Here is a 22,121-nt window from a genome sequence, read left to right as displayed (position 1 = left end):
AATCCTTGTAAATACCTGTGTCTGCACTTACTCTGATGTACATCTAGCATGAAGCCATGAAAATGGACTCTCTTCTTCCTTTCAACTTCTAAGTGAGAATAGAACATGTCCATCACCATTGTCTTTCCTGTACCTTCAAAAAAAAGGAAAACAACAAAAAAAACCCACCCAACAGGTAGTTAATTTAAGAACAGTATGTACTGATTACAATAATGATTGTTCATTAGCTTTGAACTAATGAAACTATACTCTTCCACAGAATAAGATCAGATTGTTTACAAAGAACGGCTATAATTTCTGTTCAAAAACTTTGGAAAAATTGCATTTCTATTTTTCTGTTTTTAAATTCTGATTCATACAGAGACTGTCCAAAGGTTGCATAAATGGCTCTATAAGCATCCAGAAAACATCCTTTTGAAAAGTATGTTTTCGTGCTGCATTGTTGCAATTAGAACATACAAATTCTCTCTTTCAAACTCTTAAATTGCATTCTTAAGCATTAGTGAGCTGGTAATGCTGAAAAAAAACTACACGTGGTAATGCAGTCCAATCCAACAGCTTCCAGAATTCAGAATGTAATTGTATAACATAATGTCATAATGTGGAAGAAAACTAATACTGGAAAATTAATTAAAGCAGTAATGTTACATAAACATAAAGTTTTTACAGACTTCAAAATTCAAATAAACATGCATTTAGACAAAATTCCATTTGAACTGATGCAAGTGAAACTTACCAACATCTCCATAGACATAAAGACCTTTTGGAGGTTTGTTATTTGCAAAGAGCTGCAAGTCAACAGAAAGAGAATAAACAGGATTATGGAGTAAAATAAAAGCAAGCATATAGCTGTGGTAAAGTAAGAAAGCAGCTAGACTTAACCATCAAACTAGCAATAGCTAGCAAAGTGTAATCTTGAATAAATCATTAGCTCAGAACTGGTAAGCAATCTTAATGTTGTATTTATGCAAGTTTTGTGATATAAGAGGCCAAACACCCATGGGAGGTTTCTTTAGATCACTGTGAGAATACCCTCATCCCCAGTCCTGGCACACATGCCGCTTTACCAGAATATCTATAAAATTATTAGATATTTCTCAATCCATCATTATCAAAACAAATCCTTTCCCTCCTTACGCCCTTTAAACAAACAGTCTTAAGAAAAAAGATATATAATTAAGCAGTATTGTAGTATTCATAGGTATATGCACTATGTACCTATTAAAGCAGCTCTGCACAAGATATAAATCATTACGAGTTAGAAAATCTTTATTGCAAAGCCAATGAGCATCATAGGTCCTCTTTCTCTGCACTTTGAATCTCAAATGCAGAATCATCTCTGGTTTAAACATGGTTAAAATCAATACAGTCACAGTAGAAGTATGCACCTATGAACACATACGTGTTTGTGTATATGTGTGTATATATATAAAAAGGTTAATTTCAAAGTATGCCTTTTATTAAGCATTTTCTTAAATAAGCTGTTTGTCTTAAATGAATATTGCTTAAGAATTTTTAATCTCTTAGTATTACTCCAGGCATATGTTATGACATCTGAGGGTCTATTTTATTTTACTCAGATACATATTTTTATAGAAAAAATTGCAATAACATCAAGACTTTCAATTTGAAACAGTTCCCCCTCCTTCCCACCAGTACTGTGTAAAGCCATTTCCAAGTATAATTTTCAAAAGAAACAGTTTCTAAAAAACTGGAAATCTTAACAAAATTCCCATTAAATCCATGAAACTGAAATGACATCAGAAACACCTTGCAGAAGAGTATTTAGTTATTTTAAAGTGCTTCACTTTCAAAAGCTATGAGCTGAGCCAAAACACGAAATTGAAAATCGCAATCCTATGGTCTCATTTGAAGCTGCATAATTGCTAAACAACTTGAATCTAAAGCCCTTTTAAAAATACAGCACCATGTTAAAGAAACACAGGAGTCAGTGTGTTAAACACTCATTAAGTATTGAACACTCATTAAATATCAAAGAACACATATGACCAAAATGTGGAAAGAGAATGCTTTATATCTATAGTACCAGTTTATTCAGAAAATATGCAAGCATAGCCCTTTTATAAGACTTAAAGATTTAATTTTGAGCTATATTAATAGGATAATAAAAAAATTGTATCATCAATCTGTGGCTGAACAGGGTTACAGATGTTCTGAAACCATTCCATTAATAGGCAAGGCTGCAACTATTTGCTACTGCTTTGAAAACACCGCAAGACAATTTAATCAACAAACATCTTTCAGTGTGTACTTTTCAAGAGCTTGCACACATTAAAACTATTGATGCTCAAAGTTACACAGTGAAGAATGGAGAGGTGGGAAAAATGAATGAGCGGGACATTCATAGGAATTTATTTTTTAATTTGAGATTAACAACAGTGATTTCAAGACAAAATACTACAACATTAAATTTATTACATTAAAAAGCTCTATTAATGCAATCTGCACTTTCACAAGGAATGACACAAAGCTAGAGTAACAAATTAATGTTTAAAGTACTGCTTTACCTGTCTTTTAAAGGTTATATAACCAGAACAAGTAGTAATGCCTACTTTTTTTCATTGGAAAGTGTTGATTAATTACATTTAACCACCTTATTTGTCTTTTTAGGCATATTTTATTGTCACTTCAGTATTAACTATTTCTAGAAAACATACTGCAGAAAAAAGGAGGGTTTTTTGGCTAAAGGAAAACTATATAATGGCTCAGGCTTCACAAATTCTAACTCAACTTCTAGATCATTTAAGTAATGGAATTAGTTTTTTTTGTGAAGACAGCAATTTTTGAGTGATATCTAATTGCTTTGGGAAAAAAATAGGACAGATATTGTGGCAGATTGAAACATATTTGCTAAAGCTGATCATCTCTAAAGCAAACTGAATGCTAGAAAAACTCTTACCCTCTTTACTCAAGAAACTCATAGCAAATATTTTACGTCCAAGCAAAACTGTCTTTTGTTTACTTCTGCCAGAAGTGACACTATTGCCAGTTTTAGGATACTCACTTCCACAAACCCATCAGGTATTGTAGAACACTAAACATTTATTTTTGTATTTGGCAGGGTTTTTTAATACATATTTTATTTAAAAGAAGGAAACTCAATCAACATAATTTTAAAACTGAAACTCAGACTTCCTACAGGTTGAAGCTATTCTGCATAACCATAAAATTGATTTTTTTTTTTAATTTTTCTTAGACGTCTTCTGAAGCCTGGAAGCTGTGTGTAGGATTTCTGTGTGTAGGATAAAAAACAGGCAATGCTTTTGACTCAACTTAGAGCACAGCAAGCAGTCAGGAAAGACAGCAGTATGTGGGGACAAACAAATGAGAAGACAACTTTGGAGATCCTGATTCTGTTGAAACACAGACCCCAAAAAGAATGAGGAGGGGGTAAATCTAACAGAGAAGATCCTCCAGGTACCCTAAAAAAAAAAAAAAAAAAAAAAAAAAAAAAGGTGTTCTTGTTTATTTTAGGGAGGAAAGGAAGAAAAGTGAGGGATGTAGAAAGAAAAACTAAATGAATTATCTTCTTCTTTCCCCTTGCTTCCATACGATCCTGGAGTGTATTTGGGGTCTCACTATGATCATGTTCAGCTGGTTGACAAATTTGCTTTCACAACAATGATAAGATCTAAGAATGTTAAAGCTAGTATTTAAAACATACAAAACCACGTACAAAATTTGAGCTTGAAGGGGAGAACTTATGAATCTTTAAACGTATATTTTGAATGCTCACCACATGCTTTCAAGTAAGGGCATCACCACAAATGTGTGAAATCCCTCGAGTCCCCCATGTTTCTTAAGTCTCATAACATTCTTTGCAATAACTTAAGAAAGTATAACTCAAGTGCTTCACCAAGTTTCATTATCATCAGGACATAATACAGCAGGAACCTTTTTTCCTTTTACAGATCAGTTGACTTAGCTTTTCTCTGAAAACCATTCCTATTCTAGAACAGTGACAATTCCATGAGAAGACACACACATTAGTGTCTTTAGATTTAGACAATTCTCTCCTCTGCTATCAAAATGTTTTACACTTTTCTGTTTCAAAACCACATGCCTTGCTTTGATTCTACCACCTCAGATTTTTTCTTTTCTGTTTAAACTTCACTTTAATCAATCTATCCTACCTCATCTAAGGAACTGGTCAAAACATCTCCTTCATTCTGACAACTTACTATTCTTTCTTAAGTATCTTTTACTACGTGCAATGCCTTCCCATCTTCTCCCATACTCCCTGCCTCACAGATCTGAAGAAGGCAACTAATTTCCTGGAAATATTTACTCTCTAATTTGAGAAAGTTTTAGGTGAAAATACATGTCAGTACTAAGGTTGTTAATGAAAATACGCAAAATTCAAGGAAAAAGCCTCCAAACGGCAGATTTTCTTTTAAACACTAACAAAAATGCCTCTTTATTCCGTTTTTGAGACCTCCTTATTGGTTGCTGTAGTAGCTGACGACATTTTCAAGGTCTTGAGTGGTGTTTACTATTGTTCATACCTCTTTTCAAAACATGACCTCACTTATAATTGAGCTTATTTCAAGTCATTCATACAGCAACTCAACAACTCTTAAGATGTCCCAATTGGTTTTATCTTGAAAAGCCTGAGATCTGAAACCTCTATGCAAATTCTTACAGCCTTGAACTCAAATTCAGAGGATCTCAACATATCTCGAAATACAAGGCCATGCTTTAATCCAGTTGAAGATCAAAGTCATTGTTCAAATTTGAGTAATAATTTTGAAAAACAGAAGCCTACTTGGTTTGCAGCAAGATTAACTGTTTTTTCCCCTCAAATTCATTCTAAGCTGACGTCCCCCCAAAAACTGTTCCATAAAAAAATACACAGTTTTATTATCATAAAGGAAATAGCTGTTGTCATGTGTCTCCCAACAACTAATTTCACAAAGCATTAGCCTGTGAGGTAATGCAAATCTCACACAGACATTTAAGCACTTCTGTTGTATCTGATACAAATATTTGTTCCCTCATCCTACTTTTACCATATTTTTAGCAAATAAAACTATTTGGATAAAAAGCAACAAATTAAGAACAAAACTAAAACAAAGCAGACCATTCTTGTAATGTTTCGGAAGTGCAAGAAGTTTCTGTTTCTGGAATAACTTATTTTAGAAGAGGCTTCTGTAACTATCACAGAATAAATCAGGCAACAAAACAAGGAGTATTAGGCTACAGAGGAGGCTGACAGAGAGAGGCTTCTCTCTCCCCTCCTCACTCTCCATATCTCTCTCTTTCCCCACTTTTCTTCACTACAACCTCTCAACGACATTCCCTTCAGTAACAGAGTCAGGAAAAATCAGCACACTCAAAATGCCATGCACGCACCACTATTTTTTATTTCTAAAAAGCCACCAGGAGATTCTTTGAAACAGAGGAGATTTCATACTAAAAGTAGGTTAGTTGAGCTGCTAAGTAGGTTAGTTGAGCTGAGTAAGTTAGTTTCCTGGCACGAAAAGCCTTTTTTCTACTTTTCAAAACTGAACTGAGTCTGCATTCCTACCCTGAAAGTCTATTGCAGAAAAAACATATATTTTGCTTACTAAGAAAACTCCTCGATAGATGCAGATATATGACAAGCATATGGTGCTACTGTCTACAATTGGTACAGTGTTGTTTGATGGCTACGATTTTCCAAATACCTATTCACGGCTGTGACTCTTATTCTGGGTAAAACCTTCATTAAGGATGCTGATTAGAACGTTGCTGAAGCAAAACTTGCCCTATGTTAGAATTTAAAGGATACTTTATCTGGCTTCATTTTATCTGAAAAGAAGCTCTGTTTGAACAGGTGAGTAACTTCCTTATATATAGCAGAAGAGAAACAAAGATGTTGCGACTACTTCTCCATCATGAATCATGATTTGATTTCATTACACAAGCTAGCAGGCTTTAACAGATTTACACAAAACTCACTGCCCTCTTCCTTTCTGAAGTTTTGATGTATGGCACAGCACCTTAGTGCTCAACCTGGTTATCAATCTTTTTAAGACTTCCACCAAGATATCAAGCTCAAGAAGAAAATCCTCAAACTGCAACATTTATCCCAATATCAAGTAGTTGCACCATTTTTAAAAGCTGGTTTAAAATTAAAGCATGGAATTGAAGCAATGTTAAATGAGAGAAGTGCTTTAAAGGAACCAGTGAAAATTATGTTCTCAACCTAAAAAACGGCATTTGACTTTTTGCTTTTAAGAAAGTGTCAGTCAAGCTGGCTTTACTGTGATTAGTGCTGTTATACAGGGACAAAGTAGCATCACAATTTCCTAAATAGAATAAGATTAGCATTTGTTCTCTGCAATAGGGACTTTCCCCCCCATTCATGCTTCCCAATCAAAGAAACAGTAAATAACAAACCCACATAATGCTTGATCTACAAAGCCATTACAAGACACCTGCTCTGACAACTATAATGATTCAGGGCACTTCAGTTCACACAAGTCAGCTCTCAAAACTATTCTAAAATGCAATCCTTTTAAAATAGAATATCCTCATGTCCAAAGCAGTTTACCAGAAAAGACCAAAATGCTCTAGCCCACTGCTTCTCAAGTTTAACAGGAAGAACACCACCTTCATCATAACATTTTTTCTAAAGTAAGAAAATGAATAGAAGTCTGGCATTATGTCCAAGAGATAATGTAGGAACAAGCCAGATAACTGCCTTCCTTTTTTACAGTCCAGGTACAGTGTCTAAAGACAATTTTGAAATATACGATATAAAAGACTAGGAGCCCAATACCAAAGCTTAAAAAGAAGATCAAACAGAGGAAGAAAAAACTTTTCACATCGACCATACCCAAGACAGAAAGCTGGCTTGCTAGGTTACACTTACAGAAGTAGTTTGGAAAGCTGAATCCTTACACTTAGGCAAAAACAGTTCTTGTTCAGGCACACCGCCACACTGCTCTGGATAAAAAAGATTTTTTCAAAGAGGTAATCTGTCTTTTTCATTTGGTACTTGCCCAAATTGAATCAGGACACCGGTTCACATTCAAAAGTTAGCCTACAAAATCATCAAAACATGGAACCCCAGGCACACACCTACATACAGTATAAGTGCTTTAAAATACCATAAACTCACAGTTTTCAGACTATACCTGTAATTTAACAATGTTCTTATGTTTTTACTAATTTTAATTACCAAAACCCCAAAACTAAAAAGGTAAGCAATCTGATGAGCTCACCCACCAGTCAGAACAGGCAAAAATACACCCCAAACCACTGTTTGGCTCCAATTCCCACATCAGTGTTAAAATTACTGAATGATTTGGGTTGGCAGGCACTTAAGGGGACCAAGTAGCCAAACCCCCTGTTTGATGATGTGTCATAGAATATCTCAAGTTGGAAGGGACCCATAAGGATAATGAGGTCAACTGCTTCCAGAACAGAACTTCCAAAGCCACACTCATTGCCCTGTATGAGCAGTCTTGACTTTGCACGTTGCTTCCCATACTTCACAACTTCACTTGCTCCTTCCTCGGTATTTAGTCTGCTTCCCTTCATCAGGAGGCAGGAAGACATTTATGGCATTTCCAGTTAGCATGTGATTAGCAAATACATAATTTCCAGGTACATATATGACGTCTAAGCATTCAAGGGATGTTGGAGGCAGTCTGATAGGCAAGCATGTGTCCCAGTCCTCTGCACCCTGCTATACCTGCCTGTTTGAAACAGGCACATTTACAGGTATAACACAGGCCATTTACTTGTTCTTAGACCAGCATTCTCTTCTCTTCTTTTTTTCACGCCTCGAAGCTAATATACATAAAGAGACCCTTAGAGTGGTAACTTGTCAATCAGTGCCTAAAGAGGCAGCATGTAACTAAGAGGCACTTGAACCCCACAGACATTGGTTCCCTTGATCTCATGCTGCATCATTTAGGCTCGCCATACAAAGAAAATACAGTATTTGTGCCAGGTAATAGGAGAATTTGGGGTTGTAAGGGGAAGTACATCGTTATGTAACACGTTCAGTAGAGTTAGATATTTAGATTTATGCCCATGAAATGAGGTGTGTTGCGGATGCTGAGAAAGGCTGACATGGAGATTTATTAGCAAGGTCTGCAGCTGACAGCATACATTGACTGTAAATGTGAAAGTTACTTCTGACAAAAAATAAAAACAAAAGTGGTGCAAGAGAAAGAAAAATTAAAACACTCAGTGGCTGGCTGGAAAGAGCAGTGACACCTTCCAGCCATCCTTCTCTTAAGGGCAGGGAGGTGTCTCTCCAGTACAGGCCGGAAAAGTGAAGATAATGATGGCAACAGATATTTTGCCTGTTTTTTTTCACAGCACTATACTTTTATCATTTTTGACACAGTCAAACACCCCATTCTTGTTGCTTCCTCTCACTGTGTTTATGACTATTCCTGGAGCATGTTAATCAGGTGCAAATGAGGCATATTCACTGTTTTTTCAGCTTCTATGCACATCTATGATTGCCTAATATTTACCAAGTAATTAAATGTGTTATCTACTTTGCTGGGGCTGTGTTTGGTTTTCTGAGATATGAACTTAAATCTACACATAAGAGGCAAGAAAAGCTGAGGGGAGATTCTTACACCAGTTCTACTCGCTTCTCATGAGAACCTGCCATAACAATGATATCAAGATTTGCAGGTGCCAAGGCCACAACAGCAACTATCTGAGAACAACAGCATGAGAACAAGACATGAAAACGACGGCACAGAGGCTCTGGAAAACACTGTGTCAACAGCTGCAGGGACAAGTTACAGAGCTGCAACAGCAGGCTATTAGCATTACTAATGCTAAGGCACTACCGTTGCTAAGCCACTGTGCAACAGGGATATGTCTGAATTTCTGTAAATACTTTGAAAACGTGCTGTGACGCCCTCAAAAATGCAACCAGGGTGCAGGTCACACCTCTTCCTTCTCTCCTTACCTTACCTGGAGACCAAAACCACGGGAAAGAATGGACATACACTTAAAAAGTCACGTCTGATCTATATTATAATGTTTTGCAAAGTTAAATTATTTAGACTTCAATGGCTAATTTCACTTATATTCATGGAAGACTTGTTAGAACACAAAGCATAAGGGTTCAGTATGTGTAACCCAACCACACACGTGTTATACCAGTGCCTAAGACTAGGCCCATGTCTCCAATAGCCAAATGATACTCGGAAAGGCAGACAGTGGACATAAGAAAATCTGATATGATTTTTGGTTACAGAATTATTTCAACAATATCCAGTTTGGTTAGTGCTAGAGTGCCACTGGAATTTTACAAACCAAAAAGGAAAGAACAGAGATCCAAACACGAACAATGATCTACCTGTAAACAACCAGTTGTAAAAATATGACTTGTGTTAATGACAGAAACTTATGTACTTTCCATACATTCTTATGAGCAAATCTAAATGTAAAAAAATATTTCTATCATTATAAACCTCACCTTTGAGAGAAGACTTTTTGAACTGATGCTGTAGCCTTTAAGGCTCTCGTGCAACTTCTGCAAGTGCTGTACGACTCTTCTCTGTTGCTCATCATTCCTCAGCTCTTTTTGCTTAATCAGAAAGTCATAATGTTCTAAAGGTCCATTGCAAATTAATAAGGCTCTGGCATTAGCATCTGTAGGGGTACGTGGGACCATCTTCTCATCTGCCTGAGCTGTATATGCTGTAAAATTAAAAGTAAATTAATAATAGAGAAGTCTGGAAAAGCACCCTCTTATATTCACAAACAACATGTTCTTAACAGTTTACACAAAGTTGTATATACATTACTTACCTATACAACCACTAGAGGAGGTTACCCCTTCATTTTTCATTAAATCAACTGCTAACATTAACAGTAAACAGCTCTAGTAATATTTTCTTACATTTACTTTTACTATTAACACTAAAAAGGCCAGCTGGAGAGTGATAAGATTTGGAGGAACTGTTGCAAGTAGGGGCAAAACCATTTAAAAATTTCAAATTAACAGACTAATACTCTAGAGAGAGGTGGGCTAACCAAGACAGTAGGAATTTAAAAGCCAGCAAACAAGAGAGCAAACAGCAGCTCTATAAACAAGCTGAAAGAGTCAAAGATCACAGTAAGCAAGGCAATAACTGTCAAGTTCTGCAATGCCACAGCCTGCTCTGCTGGCATTATCTTGTCCCTGGAAGAGACAGGGCTGTCACCAAGCAGTTATCCTGTTTGTTTAAAAAAAAAAGTCACATTTGCTAGGCGTAAAGTGAGATATAACTAGAAAAGGAAAGAATATCCAGTCTTACAAAGAGGTCTTGCTAAATCAGTAAGTAGAAACTTAACAATGGGGCGTAAAGTGAGATATAACTAGAAAAGGAAAGAATATCCAGTCTTACAAAGAGGTCTTGCTAAATCAGTAAGTAGAAACTTAACAATGGAATACACTGAAAAGGTGTTTGATGTCTTCCTTCCTTCCACTGTAATTTAGAAGGTTAAGTACAACCATCAGTAACACAATTTGTAGCAATGATAAAAGCAATAGATTTGAGTGGGAAAAACACATGTCATAGACTACATAGTTAGATATTTTGAAAACGGTAAGGTTTAAGAAAATTCACCCCTAAATGCTTCAGGTAAGCTTCCTAAGCAACACAACAGCCTCTAACAGCTTTCTCACTGGAGGCAGGTGACGTTCCAAAATACTAGAAAAATGAAACAATTTTTTTCTTTAAAAAGGAGTGAAAGACAAATCCAGAAATTTACTGGTCAGTCAAAACAACTTCAAAACACTAAAAAATACTGGAACAAGTATAAATGGGTTTTGCTGGGGTTTGGGTTTTTTTTTTTTCAAAACAAAAAATACAGCACTGAACAAGATAACATAACAAAATTCAACTCCAGCTCCTCAGGAACAGTGCAAGATCGACATGTTTTCCTCTCTGACCTGTGAACAAGCTTAGTGGGCAGAGGAAAAACAACTGCAGTAACATGTCATTGGGTCACAGAATTCTCACACAAAGTAGGAAAGCAAGCTGCAAATGAAATAACTGCTGAGCAGGTATAGAAACAGCTAGAAAAACTGTATGTAATGAATAGTGACTACAGTTAAACTAAGTGTATATAGACACAGTAGAGTGTCAGAGAGGGCTCAGAATCTCAGCTTGGTGCAATCCAGAATTTCTATTCATTACCTGTAAATGACACAATAAAGTTCGTGGACTAGGAACACAGATAATGGCAAGTCATGAGGGGCTGCAAACATCCTAGAAGGCAAGGCAATTCTGACAAACTGGACAAAGAATCTCAATACTAATAGGATGCAATTCAACATGGGCAAAATACGGTGCTTAGGGAAAATAAGTAACTGAAGGGATGGGGAATGACCAGCTAAAGAGTAGCTCTGCAGAAAAGATTCCAAGAGCTACACTGGATCACAAACTGACAGCAAGACATCATCATAACGCTATTAGAGGAAAAAATAAAGTCAAATAATAAAAAAGCCACAAGTACTCCAAAGTATATACATATGTATACATAAGCACACATGAAAAAAACTCTGTCACATTCAACACTGATATGAATGTTGAATGATATGAATATGAATTGAAAGTGAACACACTTTTCAGTTTTCACATCCTATTTCATGAGAGACAGGAACTAAATGGGAGAGTAGATGATTTAAAGGATTATTTGTTAAACCATGGGTCACAACATACAGAGAAGTTCTAAGAGGCACAAAAAGAGTTTTAAATTGTTATAAGAAACATAAAATCAAAATAGTTGCAAAAGAGAAGGATCAAACCAGACAATTAGATCAAATCATGTTTATTTATTGCAAGTAGCTCCTTAGTTTCTCCAAAGCAAGACAGTCAGTGTTTACACATGCAGCCAATAATTACACCAAGTTCTCCTGCCCTGAAGGAACTGAGTTACTGCTATGAACTAGAAGTAGTTATCTCATCTCTAACTAAAAAGATCACATAAAGGAATATTGAGTTCAAAGTCTGTTACTGGAAAAAATTTAGTAAAACTTTTAGAGAAAACAAAAGAAAAGTACACCGCTATCTCCATATGTGTTACCTTCACAACTGTAATAGTGGCAGTGAAATCAATCGATCGCCTAGAAGTCATAAAACTTTCATTGACAGGGAGAGAATTTTAAAAATAAGTTTGACAAAGGTTTGTCAGGAACATGTCAGTAGAACCTGACCCGCCTGCAAAGGGAAGGGGAAAAGGTGGAGATGATCTCTCGAAGTTTTTTCATCTTGTTTTCAACCACTCCACTCCCACAGAAAGTCAATCTCAGTCTTGTGACCTGAACCTTTAAACTACCCATGCCTTCCCAACGTGTGGAGCTTGATGGCTGTGAGAGTTCCATTGTGAGGGACAGCCAGTGCCCCGCTATATCACTGTACCTATACAGCTACCAGCCCCTACTGCTTACTACAAGATTGAAGACAAAAAAAATAAAAGCTGATTTAGGTATAAGAAAGGGTTTGCAGCTCATGACCTTCCTGGCCATGGATAAAGCACAACAGCAGGACCGCTCAGAAGCACGTTTTTTTGTCTCAGATTACATGTACTTACAGCTAACCATCCCAGGAGTGGAAGAAAATACTGTGTCATTGACAGATGACAGAGATGCACAGTATGCACAAGTGATGACAGAGGGTGTAACGGCACAAATTATTCACGGTTCTCCTAAAATATTATTGAATGCTGGGATTTAAATAGGATGGAAGTACACTACCAGGAGACACTCAGTAACTGGTCAGTGATGAACTCAAACTTATAGCTGTAAAACAAAGACATGCTCTTAAAAGGCGTGCAGGGATTTTAAAGGTCAGTCAACAGGAGACAGCTATTCAAGTGATGAACTATGCTGAGAGAGAAAAAAAATGTGTGTCTTCCATTCTAACCTGCATTTTGTGCCACAGCTTGCAAAATCATTCATACAACTATGCCTCTGCAGAAGTATATTCCTAAACTGATAAAGGAAAGGAAACTTTATAAATTTTAATTGATAGCAGAGGAATACCAGGCAATTACCTTCCATAATTTTACCTCAAGGAAACTACTGTTAGAATAGGGATCAGCTATGATTCAGCGCATTAACTGCAGTCCTACAGCCTTCTCCTCCATATTGCAAGAGATGGGTTTTCATTTTTCTCTTTGTGTTTCATTAGCCAATCTATGTATTACATAAATTGTTACTCAATTTTTATTAACCTCCTTCTGAAATCCTTGTCATAGACACAAAAAGCATCTTCTTTCTCTATGTCGTGTTCTAGATATGACCACAAAAAGCACAGCATTAATTAATTATTCACCTACTTTTATTAAAAAAAGTGTAAAACTACAAACGTGTTTGTCCATAACCTTTCTTTCCCACCTCCAGGATGCAGGACAGTGTTGGATGTTATCACATTTAGTCTGACATTCCCTCCTTCTTTAAAAGGTGCCACCAGGGTGTAACTCCTAATTAAGTTCCTGTTCCTAAAACATACTTATTTAAGTGTAATCTCACGTTATTTCATGCCATAAAATTAGCTGCTCACATTTGCCTTTCTGCTTGCCTATCTAAGGATCACAGGCCAACCTGCAGTGAAGATCTACTATGATACACCCAAAAAAAGTCCAGTCCAAAAAATCCAAGAATTAAACATTACCCAAGCAAAACAAATACTTATTAATGTATAAATGGCTAATTAAAATGCCAATCCAAAATTATAAAAAATTTCCTTTAAAGTGTGGAACTTGAGACACCTCAGTAAATTGGCATTAATTTATCACTGCAGATATCAGTGCCTACATAAACATATAAAAAGTGTTCTTAACTCCAGGGACCTTCTGCTCTGGAAACTAGCAGCAAATTGAAAAACTAATCAGTACGTTGTTGAGTTTTTCTACTGCCACTTAGAACTGATGTCTGAGATGATAAAGGAAAAAGGCATGTGAGTTTCAATGACACCACTTGTGAAAGCTACAGTCACAGCTGAGGCAGGCACCGGAGTTATTCATGTAAGAAGGTAATCTGAAATGGAAGCTAGGTTGTGGGATATCAAAAACAGATCTTGATAGCAGCCAGGAGGTTGAGAGCATAGAAGGGTAAGTGAGGTAAACCACTCACCTTGGTATTCTTTTTTTCTTCCCTAGTACTTGGATTTCATTTTGTAAGGTTTTGAACTGTGATGTCTAAAATCTGTCAGAAAAGAATTCCTATGACAAAAATCCTAGCAGGTCTTCATCTCCCCCTGTATTTCAGGGCCTAGGAAAAGAACCTGCACTTCCCTGATATCAATTTCACCTTTGCTCTCTTTGCATGACTGCAGAAACTGACACCTTTGAATTTATTAATCCCGGAATTTTCAAATAATGCAAAAAGATTTCATGTGACTTTAAGATGATTATTCACTGCTGGGAGAGAAAAAGTATTGTATTTCTGCCGATGAATTCAGATTTAGTCTGCAAGATCTCTTGCTGACATCGAACTAAAAATCTTTTAAACACAAGATTAGAATTGCAGACCTTTACTAGGATGAAATAAAAAGAAAAATGTAAAAAGATGACAGATAAATAATATCCAGCTGAAGAAGCAAAGATCAAACAAGTGGAACTGAACTTCTTTTACTGAAAAAAGTAAGTCATGCTTCAGATTACAATATTCCCCTCACTAGAAAATCACTCATATACCGTACCTGGGAAAATGTGTATTATTAAATCTGGAAACAAAGTTGAAATAAGCACTTCAGGGGACTAATGATGAAAAAAAGTCACCTTCAACCCTCCTGCCACATATATGCTTCAAATCATTCCCTTGTGGGAATGATCAGACAGCGTTTTCATTCATGGCGATTAAGGCTGGAAGACAACGTTGACCTTTCTCAGTATAACGGAAGTAAAATTTATCCAATTACCCCTGAACTATGCTCAAGAATTGTGTTGATTACAGCATATTTGAAAAAAGTATACACTGAAGACAGAAGAGATGGAGAATTAACCATTTCCTATGACACTTTGTTGTAATGGTTAATTACTGTTTGTCTTGAAGATAAAAATTATTTCTAACTAATAGTTGTTTGAGAACTGTATTTAAGCCAAACTCACTGAGATTACAACTGCACCAAAGTTAATGACCCCAAAATCACCCAACTGCCACCTTTGCTGACAATCACAATCAGGAAGCTGGAACAGCTTCTGCTAAACCAGCATTAAGGCGCCTTGCAGGAATTGCACGTTTCATTACTGCTCCACAGACAGAACTCTGCCTTGAAAGCTTCTCACAAACACTGGAATTTTTGTAGGAAGAGGGAGATGAGGTAACAGAAAGCAACTTTTAAAAACAGTCCTGTTTCCAACAATCCAAGCCAAAGTTCAGAATATGGGATTTGGGTCGCAGTGAAGTGAAAGTGCTTCAAACCTTAAGACCCTTAACGTAAAGCTGCTAAAACTGCCCGTGAAACACAGCTGCCACGACAAAAAAGGACTTCCAAGTTAAAGGGTACTTCTATCAACTGGCAGATGGTGGTTCAGAGACCTTCCTATGCTCATAACTAAGCTGCTGTAAAATCTTTCCTTAGATACCACAGTGATGGGGAAGGGCAACAGTACACTCCTGTAGCTCCAAAGGCTATTTTCATACAGGAGAATGGGAATGAAGGTAGCAAAAGATCAGAAAAGACAAGATTTTTGTATGCTAGTACCTCTAGATAATAATAATGCTCTCTTGTGTCATCTTTTATTACATGTATGTGCAAGTTTTGCAGAATCAGTCTCAAACATGCAAACTGCCCCATGGTGTACAAGGTTTTGGATGAGCTAAGCACATGCATTGAAGTAAAGCACATGCATAAACCTGCAGAACAAAGATTTGGGATGTAAGCTTCTAAGGAAAGAGACCATGTGCTGGTTATAAAACAGAAAATACATTTATAATCCTATAATACACTGAGGAAACACACCTTTCAAATAGTTCACAATGCTTTATGAGAAGAACAGGAGAGAAGACCATTTGAAAAAAGTATTTACTTTCCAAATGCTTAATAGAATGCTTTGAACCAATCGTATGGGGTGAGGGGAGGCTGAGTTATCTGAACAAATTGAAAATGTCAGGCCAATCTATAAAACCAAAGAAAATAAATACATCTGCTGAACTGAGGAGTTCAAATCAGAAGACGCAGTTTGCAGCCAAGATATAAGAACAAAGACTTCAACTGTCCTCCCATCTTTGTCTCGTTACATGACCTTAGGTGAATGAATCACTGAACCCCTATTTAGACTTATTGCATTACACTCATTCGGGCAGTATATGAAGCGGTATTTAAGCTTCTAGAAAAATATGAGAGTTGAAACTAGAATTCTGCTTTTTTGCACACATGCCTATTATTGTGAAATAAGATTGCTTGTACTACTTCCATGCATGCTCCATTTAACAATCTGACCTACAGAAGGTAGAAAAGATAGGAAACATTGTCACTGAAATTGCAAATGTACATAAATACTACTTCTGAAGAATTTCAATTAAGGAGAAAGTATATAACTATGGAAAGCAAATCACAAAAGAAACCAAACAGAAGACTATAAACCAGTGATCATAATAACAAGATTATAAATCAGTTCAGTGATGGCTGCCCACCTCTGCAGATGTTCTCAAATATTATAGAGGTGTGACAAAAAAACACGAGACCAACCCTGTAACTCGAGCCAAGAGTGGGAGAGGAAAGACAAAGAGAATCTACACAAATTCAAAGCTTTATATCAATATCAAATAACCTCAAATTAAAAAAAAAATATATAACTACAGTACTACCTGTAGTGCTTATTAAATCAGCAAATCTATTTTCAGTCTCTTTTCCCTAGTGTGTACAAGTGTTGTAGAAGCACAACAGAACGTGTGTTGGTGAACAGTCCTCAGTCCAACCAGTCCAGCTGACTATCAGACCCCTCTGCACCCACCTGAACTCAACTGGATTCCCATGCTTTTGCTAGACTGCAAAGGATTGTTTGGGTTGGAAGGAACCTTAAAGATCACCTAGCTCCAACCCCCCTGCCATGGCCAGAGACACATCCCACTACATTGCTTGGCTGGAAAAGACCTTCTAGATCAAGTCCAACCACAGCTGTCCACTACTAAACCATATCCCTGAGTACTTCTTCTACCTATCTAAACACCTCCAGGGATGATGACTCAACTATCTCCCTGGGCAGCCTGTTCCGGTGCCCAATAAATCTTTTGGCGAAGAAATTTTCCCTGATGTCCAATCTGAACCTCCTCTGGTACAACTTGAGGCCATTCCCTCTCCTCCTATCGCCTGTTACTTGAGAGAAGAGACCAACACCCACCTGCTTACTACTTCTTTTCAGATAGTTGTAGCGAGTGATAAGGTTTCCCTTCAGCCTCCTTTTCTCCAGGCTGAACAACCCCAGTCCCGTTAGCTGCTCCTTATAAGGTTTGTTCTCCAGCCCCTCCATCAGCTTCATTGCCTTTGCTTCAAAGACTTTGTCCTTTTCAATATTCTGCCAGCAAACGAGTGTTTCTCACGCCACCATGCCTACTAAATCATGTCCAGAAGTGCCGCAGCTACACAGATTCTGAACACCTCCAGGGATGCTGACTCCCTCACTTCTCTGGGCAGCCAGTTCCAATGCTTCACCACTCCTGCAGTAAAGACATTTTTTCTAATACCCAATCTAAGCCTCCCCTGGCACAACTTGAGGCCATTACCTCTCATCCTATCATCTGTCACTTGGGAGAGGAGACCAGCACCTGCCTTGCTACAACCTCCTTTCAGGTCATTATAAAGAGTGATAAGGGCTGGAGCACCTTCCATACGAAGACAGGCTGAGAGAGTTGGGTTTGTTCAGCCTGGAGAAGGCTCCAAGGAGATCTTATAGCGACCTTCCAGTACCTTGAAAGGGGCTACAAGAAAGCTGCGGAGGGACTATTCATAAAGGCTTGTAGTGATAGGACAAGGGGGAATGGGTATAAACTGGAGAGGGGCAGACCTGGGCTTGATATAAGGAAGAATTTCTTCACCGTGAGAGTGGTGAGGCACTGGCACAGGTTGCCCAGGGAAGCTGTGGCTGCCCTATCCCTGGAGGTGTTCAAGGACAGGTTGGATGAGGCCTTGCACAGCCTGATCTGGTGGGAGGTGTCCCTGCTGATGGCAGGGGTTGGAACTGGATGGGATTTAAGGTTCCTTCCAACCCAAACCATTCTATGATTCAGTGATAAGGTCTCCCCTCAGCCTGCTCTTCTCCAGCCTAAACAACTGTAGTTCCCTCAGCTGCTCCTTGTCAGATTTGTTCTCCAGCCCCTTCACCAGCTTCACTGCCTTTCCCTGGATACACTCCATCCCCTCCATGTCCTTCTTGTGGCGAAGAGCTCAAACCGAACCCAGCATTCGAGGTGCAGCCTCACCAGCGATGAGGACAGGGGAACGACGCCTTCCCTGCTGAGCTGTTTCTGTCACAAGCCAAGATGCTATTGGCCCCTCTGGCCACCTGGGCCACCTGCTGGGTTGCACCCAAACACCACCTTCCCACCCACATCCTCCCAAGCCCTTCGCGCGGCGGCCGCTATGCCGGGCAGGGGGAACACGCGAGGCGCCTGCCCGCCGCCCCGCGTGTCTCCCCTTCCCCTTCATCGCCGCTCGCGTTCCCCCTCCCACCCCCACTGCTCTGCCCCGTCCCGCCGCGGCGCTGACCCGACCTCTGCTCATCCTGCCGCGGCTCCGCGCCGCAGCCCGCAGCCCCCAGCGCGCCGCCAGCAAGGGCGCAGCGGGCGCCGCCATCTCCGCGGCCGCGGGGAGCGATGGGAAAGCGAGTTCTCCCCCTCCCTGGGCGGCCGAGAGGCGGGTCCGGGTCCTCTGGCTTCGCTGTCTTCCACTCCAAAGCGAGCAGCAGCGGTGGGGCGGGATAGCACCTGCCGCATCCAGGCGCTTGGATTTGTATAGAATCATGGAATAGTTGGGTTAGAAGGGACGTTAAAGCACATCCAGTTCAAACCCACTGACATGGGCAGGAACACATCCCGCTGCTCAGAGCCCCAACCACCCTCGCCTCGAACACCTCCAGGGATGGGGCAGCCACAGCTTCCCTGGGCAGCCTGTGCCAGGGCCTCACCACCCTCAGCGTGAAGAAATCCTTTCTTATATGTAGTCTAAATCTGCCCCTCTCCAGTTTATACACTTTGCCCCTCATCCTGTCACTACAAGCCTTTGTAAACAGTCCCGCCCCATCTTTCCTGTAGCTCCCTCAGGTAACGCAGGGTCGCTACTCGGTCTACTTTGAGACTTCTCCAGGCTGAACAAGCCCAATTCTCTGCCTGTCCTTATAGCAGAGGTGCTCCAGCTCTTCAATCAAATTCATAGCCCTCCTCTGGACTCTTACAACAGCTCCATATTGAAGAGGGGCATTACAATGTGTTTGGCTATGCTTTGCTAGCTTAAGTTTTAAAGTAGCCGTCTCACTTGCTTTATAATAATGCTTTGATTGTTTAAGGTAGCTATTTTGCATACAGAAGCAGATTTTGTTCTTGATAATAAACATCTGTTGCCTGTGCCTGGCCAATTAAGCCAGATTATAAGGACTAGTGCAATGATAAAGAGAAAGAAGAACTTGTTAAGACCAGGATAAGTGGAAGAAGAACCAGCTAGGACCAGATGTAACCTTGAAAAGATGCCCAAGCTGTCTAAGAGCATGTGAAAGAAGGAAAGTTGAGAAGTTCACCTTGAAGAAGACTGCAAGCGTTCCTCCACAAGCTCTCTGCCCAAGACCCCCAGAGAGCAGAGTGCATGTACCAAAGGGAGGGAAATAAATTCCAAGGAATGATTATAATAGACACACCCATTCAGGAAATTTAATGAATATACATGCTTTAGTGCAATAGACAGATGACTCTCTTGTTTCTTGGTGGGCAAGCTAGGAGGAGAAATGCCCCTTGCACCCCAGCTGGCAATAAACATACTGGCTTTATAACTCCCCAGAATTGTGAACTGTGTTTCTGCATGTCAATACCCTTATGTTAGGGATTTCAGAACTGGACACAATACCCCAGGTGGAGTCTCACAAGAGTGGAGCAAAGGGGCAGAAGTACCTCCCTCAACCTGCTGGCCACACTTTTGATGCAGCCCAGGTTACAGTAAGACTTCAAAGATCATCCAGTTCAAACTTCAGCCCAACATCACTGTGAGAATTATTTGATAAGTTTTGCTGCAGCAGGTTTGTATGTTTAATTATCTCATCATATAAATCTGTCTTGTAAGATGTAGCTGTTTTAGGTCAAGAGATAACCTGTCTTAGGGCTGTGAGAATTTATTGATATGCTTAGTTGTCTTGTAAGATGTAACTGGTTTAGGGCAGGAAAGAACCTGAAGGCAGTCTCCAGACAGGGTTGGATAATTTAAAAAAGAATGAACATTCTTTGAGGATTTACCCAGCTCTTTGTCGAAAACTAGTGTATATACCCACTGCTTTTGTAAGATGTTATGACTTTTTTAGACGAGCACCCAATGAATCATTGAATTGTAAAATAAAAATATTATTGCCTTTGCTTTGAAGACTTTCTCTTTTTCAATGTTTTACCAGTGAACAAGTGTTTCTCACACCACCATGCCTACTAAACCATGTCCAGAAGTGCCACAGCTACAGAGATTCTGAACACCTCCAGGGATGCTGACTACTCCACTTCCCTGAGCAGCCAGTTCCAATGCTTCACCACTCCTTCAGTAAGGAATTTTTTCAATACCCAAACTAAACCTCCCCTTGCACAACTTGAGGCCATTACCTCTCATCCTATCATCTGTTACTTGGTAGAGGAGACCAGCACCTGCCTTGCTACAACTTCCTTTCAGGTCATTATAAAAAGCGATAAGGTGTCCCCTCAGCCTGCTCTTCTCTAGGCTAAACAATTGCAGTTCCCTCAGGTGCTCTTCATAAGACTGTGCTACAGACCCTCTACCAGCACTGTTGCCCTTCTCTGGATGTGCTCCACCTCCTCAATGTCCTTGTAGTGAGAGGCCCAAAACTGAACACAGTATGATAGGTGCGGCCTCACCTGTGCTAAGTACTGGAGCAGAATCACTGCCCTGCTCCTGCTGGCCACACTATTTCAGATAAAAGCCAGGATGCTTTCAGCCTTCTTGGCCTCCTGAGCACACTGCTGTCTCATGTTGAGCCTGTCCAGGTCCCTCTGCAGAGCAGATCTCTTCAAGCAGATCAACGCTCCCGCCCATTTTGGTGTCATCTGCAAATTTACTGATGATGCACTCAACCCCCTCATCCAGATCATTGATAAAGATATTAAACAAGACTGGCCCCAACACTGAGCCCTAGGGAACACCACTTGTGACTGGCGTGTTTTCCAAACAACTTGCTCATCACCATCATATACACGGCTGTATCTGATGCAGCAGCTTTCAGGCCAGGTCAGCTGTCACTGAGGGGTTTTGGCAACTGAATTTGCATTTGGTGATGATATCTCCTTGTTTGCTTCTCTTTGAAAGCATGGACCATAAAATATTCAGGGCAGATATTTGTTAAATGTTAAGGACAAATATTCCTGTCCAGAGCTACCTATCAGCCTATCTGCACATTGGCAGTATGACCACTTTTATTCCTATGAACATACATTTAAACCGCAACAGCAAGATAGGTTAACATAAAGGCAGATTTCCCTTGAAGGTAATGCAAAATGTAGCAGCTGGCTCAGCCCCAGATGGCCAACATGGATGTGTGCTCAGCACACAGCAAGTCTTGTCCTTGGCAGTATCAGTTCTTATACCCACTCTTGAGATCTCCTCGGGGGAACACCAGTCACCTGCCTCATTTGGCAGGGACCAGAGCATCTTATCTAACCACCTCCACTGTGGCTAAGAAGCTCTCTTGATGGAAAGACACAATGCAAAAAACCCTACATTAAGGGAAAGGCACTGACACTTGAGAATCACTAACCATAACACTCGCCTGTTTGTTGGCTGGCTCTCTGTTCCTGCCAGGATTGTACCCAAAGGTCAGGATGGGGCTTCAGAACATGTTGCTTGCAGAGTGCATTGTGCAAGAAATAGATAACAAAATGTCTGCTCATGGTAAAACCACAAAAGAAAGGCTTTAAATTACTTTTGGGTTTATAACATCAGAATTCC

The 22,121-nt window shown here is 39.4% G+C and overlaps 1 protein-coding gene across 3 annotated transcripts in view; it reads right to left on the bottom strand.

Annotated features, from left to right (window-relative positions):
• AFG1L (AFG1 like ATPase) overlaps positions 1-22,121 on the bottom strand; it is a 76,770-nt gene that overhangs the window by 50,745 nt on the left and 3,904 nt on the right. For 2 of the 3 annotated variants that reach the window (XM_054062128.1, XM_054062129.1), the window contains 3 exons: positions 9,461-9,684; positions 737-788; positions 32-133 (listed from right to left, as the gene is read on the bottom strand). In XM_054062128.1, the coding sequence (XP_053918103.1) occupies positions 32-133; positions 737-788; positions 9,461-9,684 (378 nt within the window). Of the gene's footprint in view, positions 1-31; positions 134-736; positions 789-9,460; positions 9,685-18,688; positions 18,809-22,121 lie in introns of those variants that run through there. The other variant, XM_054062127.1, reaches the window with a different exon arrangement.

This window comes from Cuculus canorus, chromosome 3 (genome assembly GCF_017976375.1).
Source record: "Cuculus canorus isolate bCucCan1 chromosome 3, bCucCan1.pri, whole genome shotgun sequence".
In the NCBI taxonomy this organism is placed as follows: domain Eukaryota; kingdom Metazoa; phylum Chordata; class Aves; order Cuculiformes; family Cuculidae; genus Cuculus; species Cuculus canorus.
This window is presented reverse-complemented; position numbering and strand designations above follow the sequence as displayed.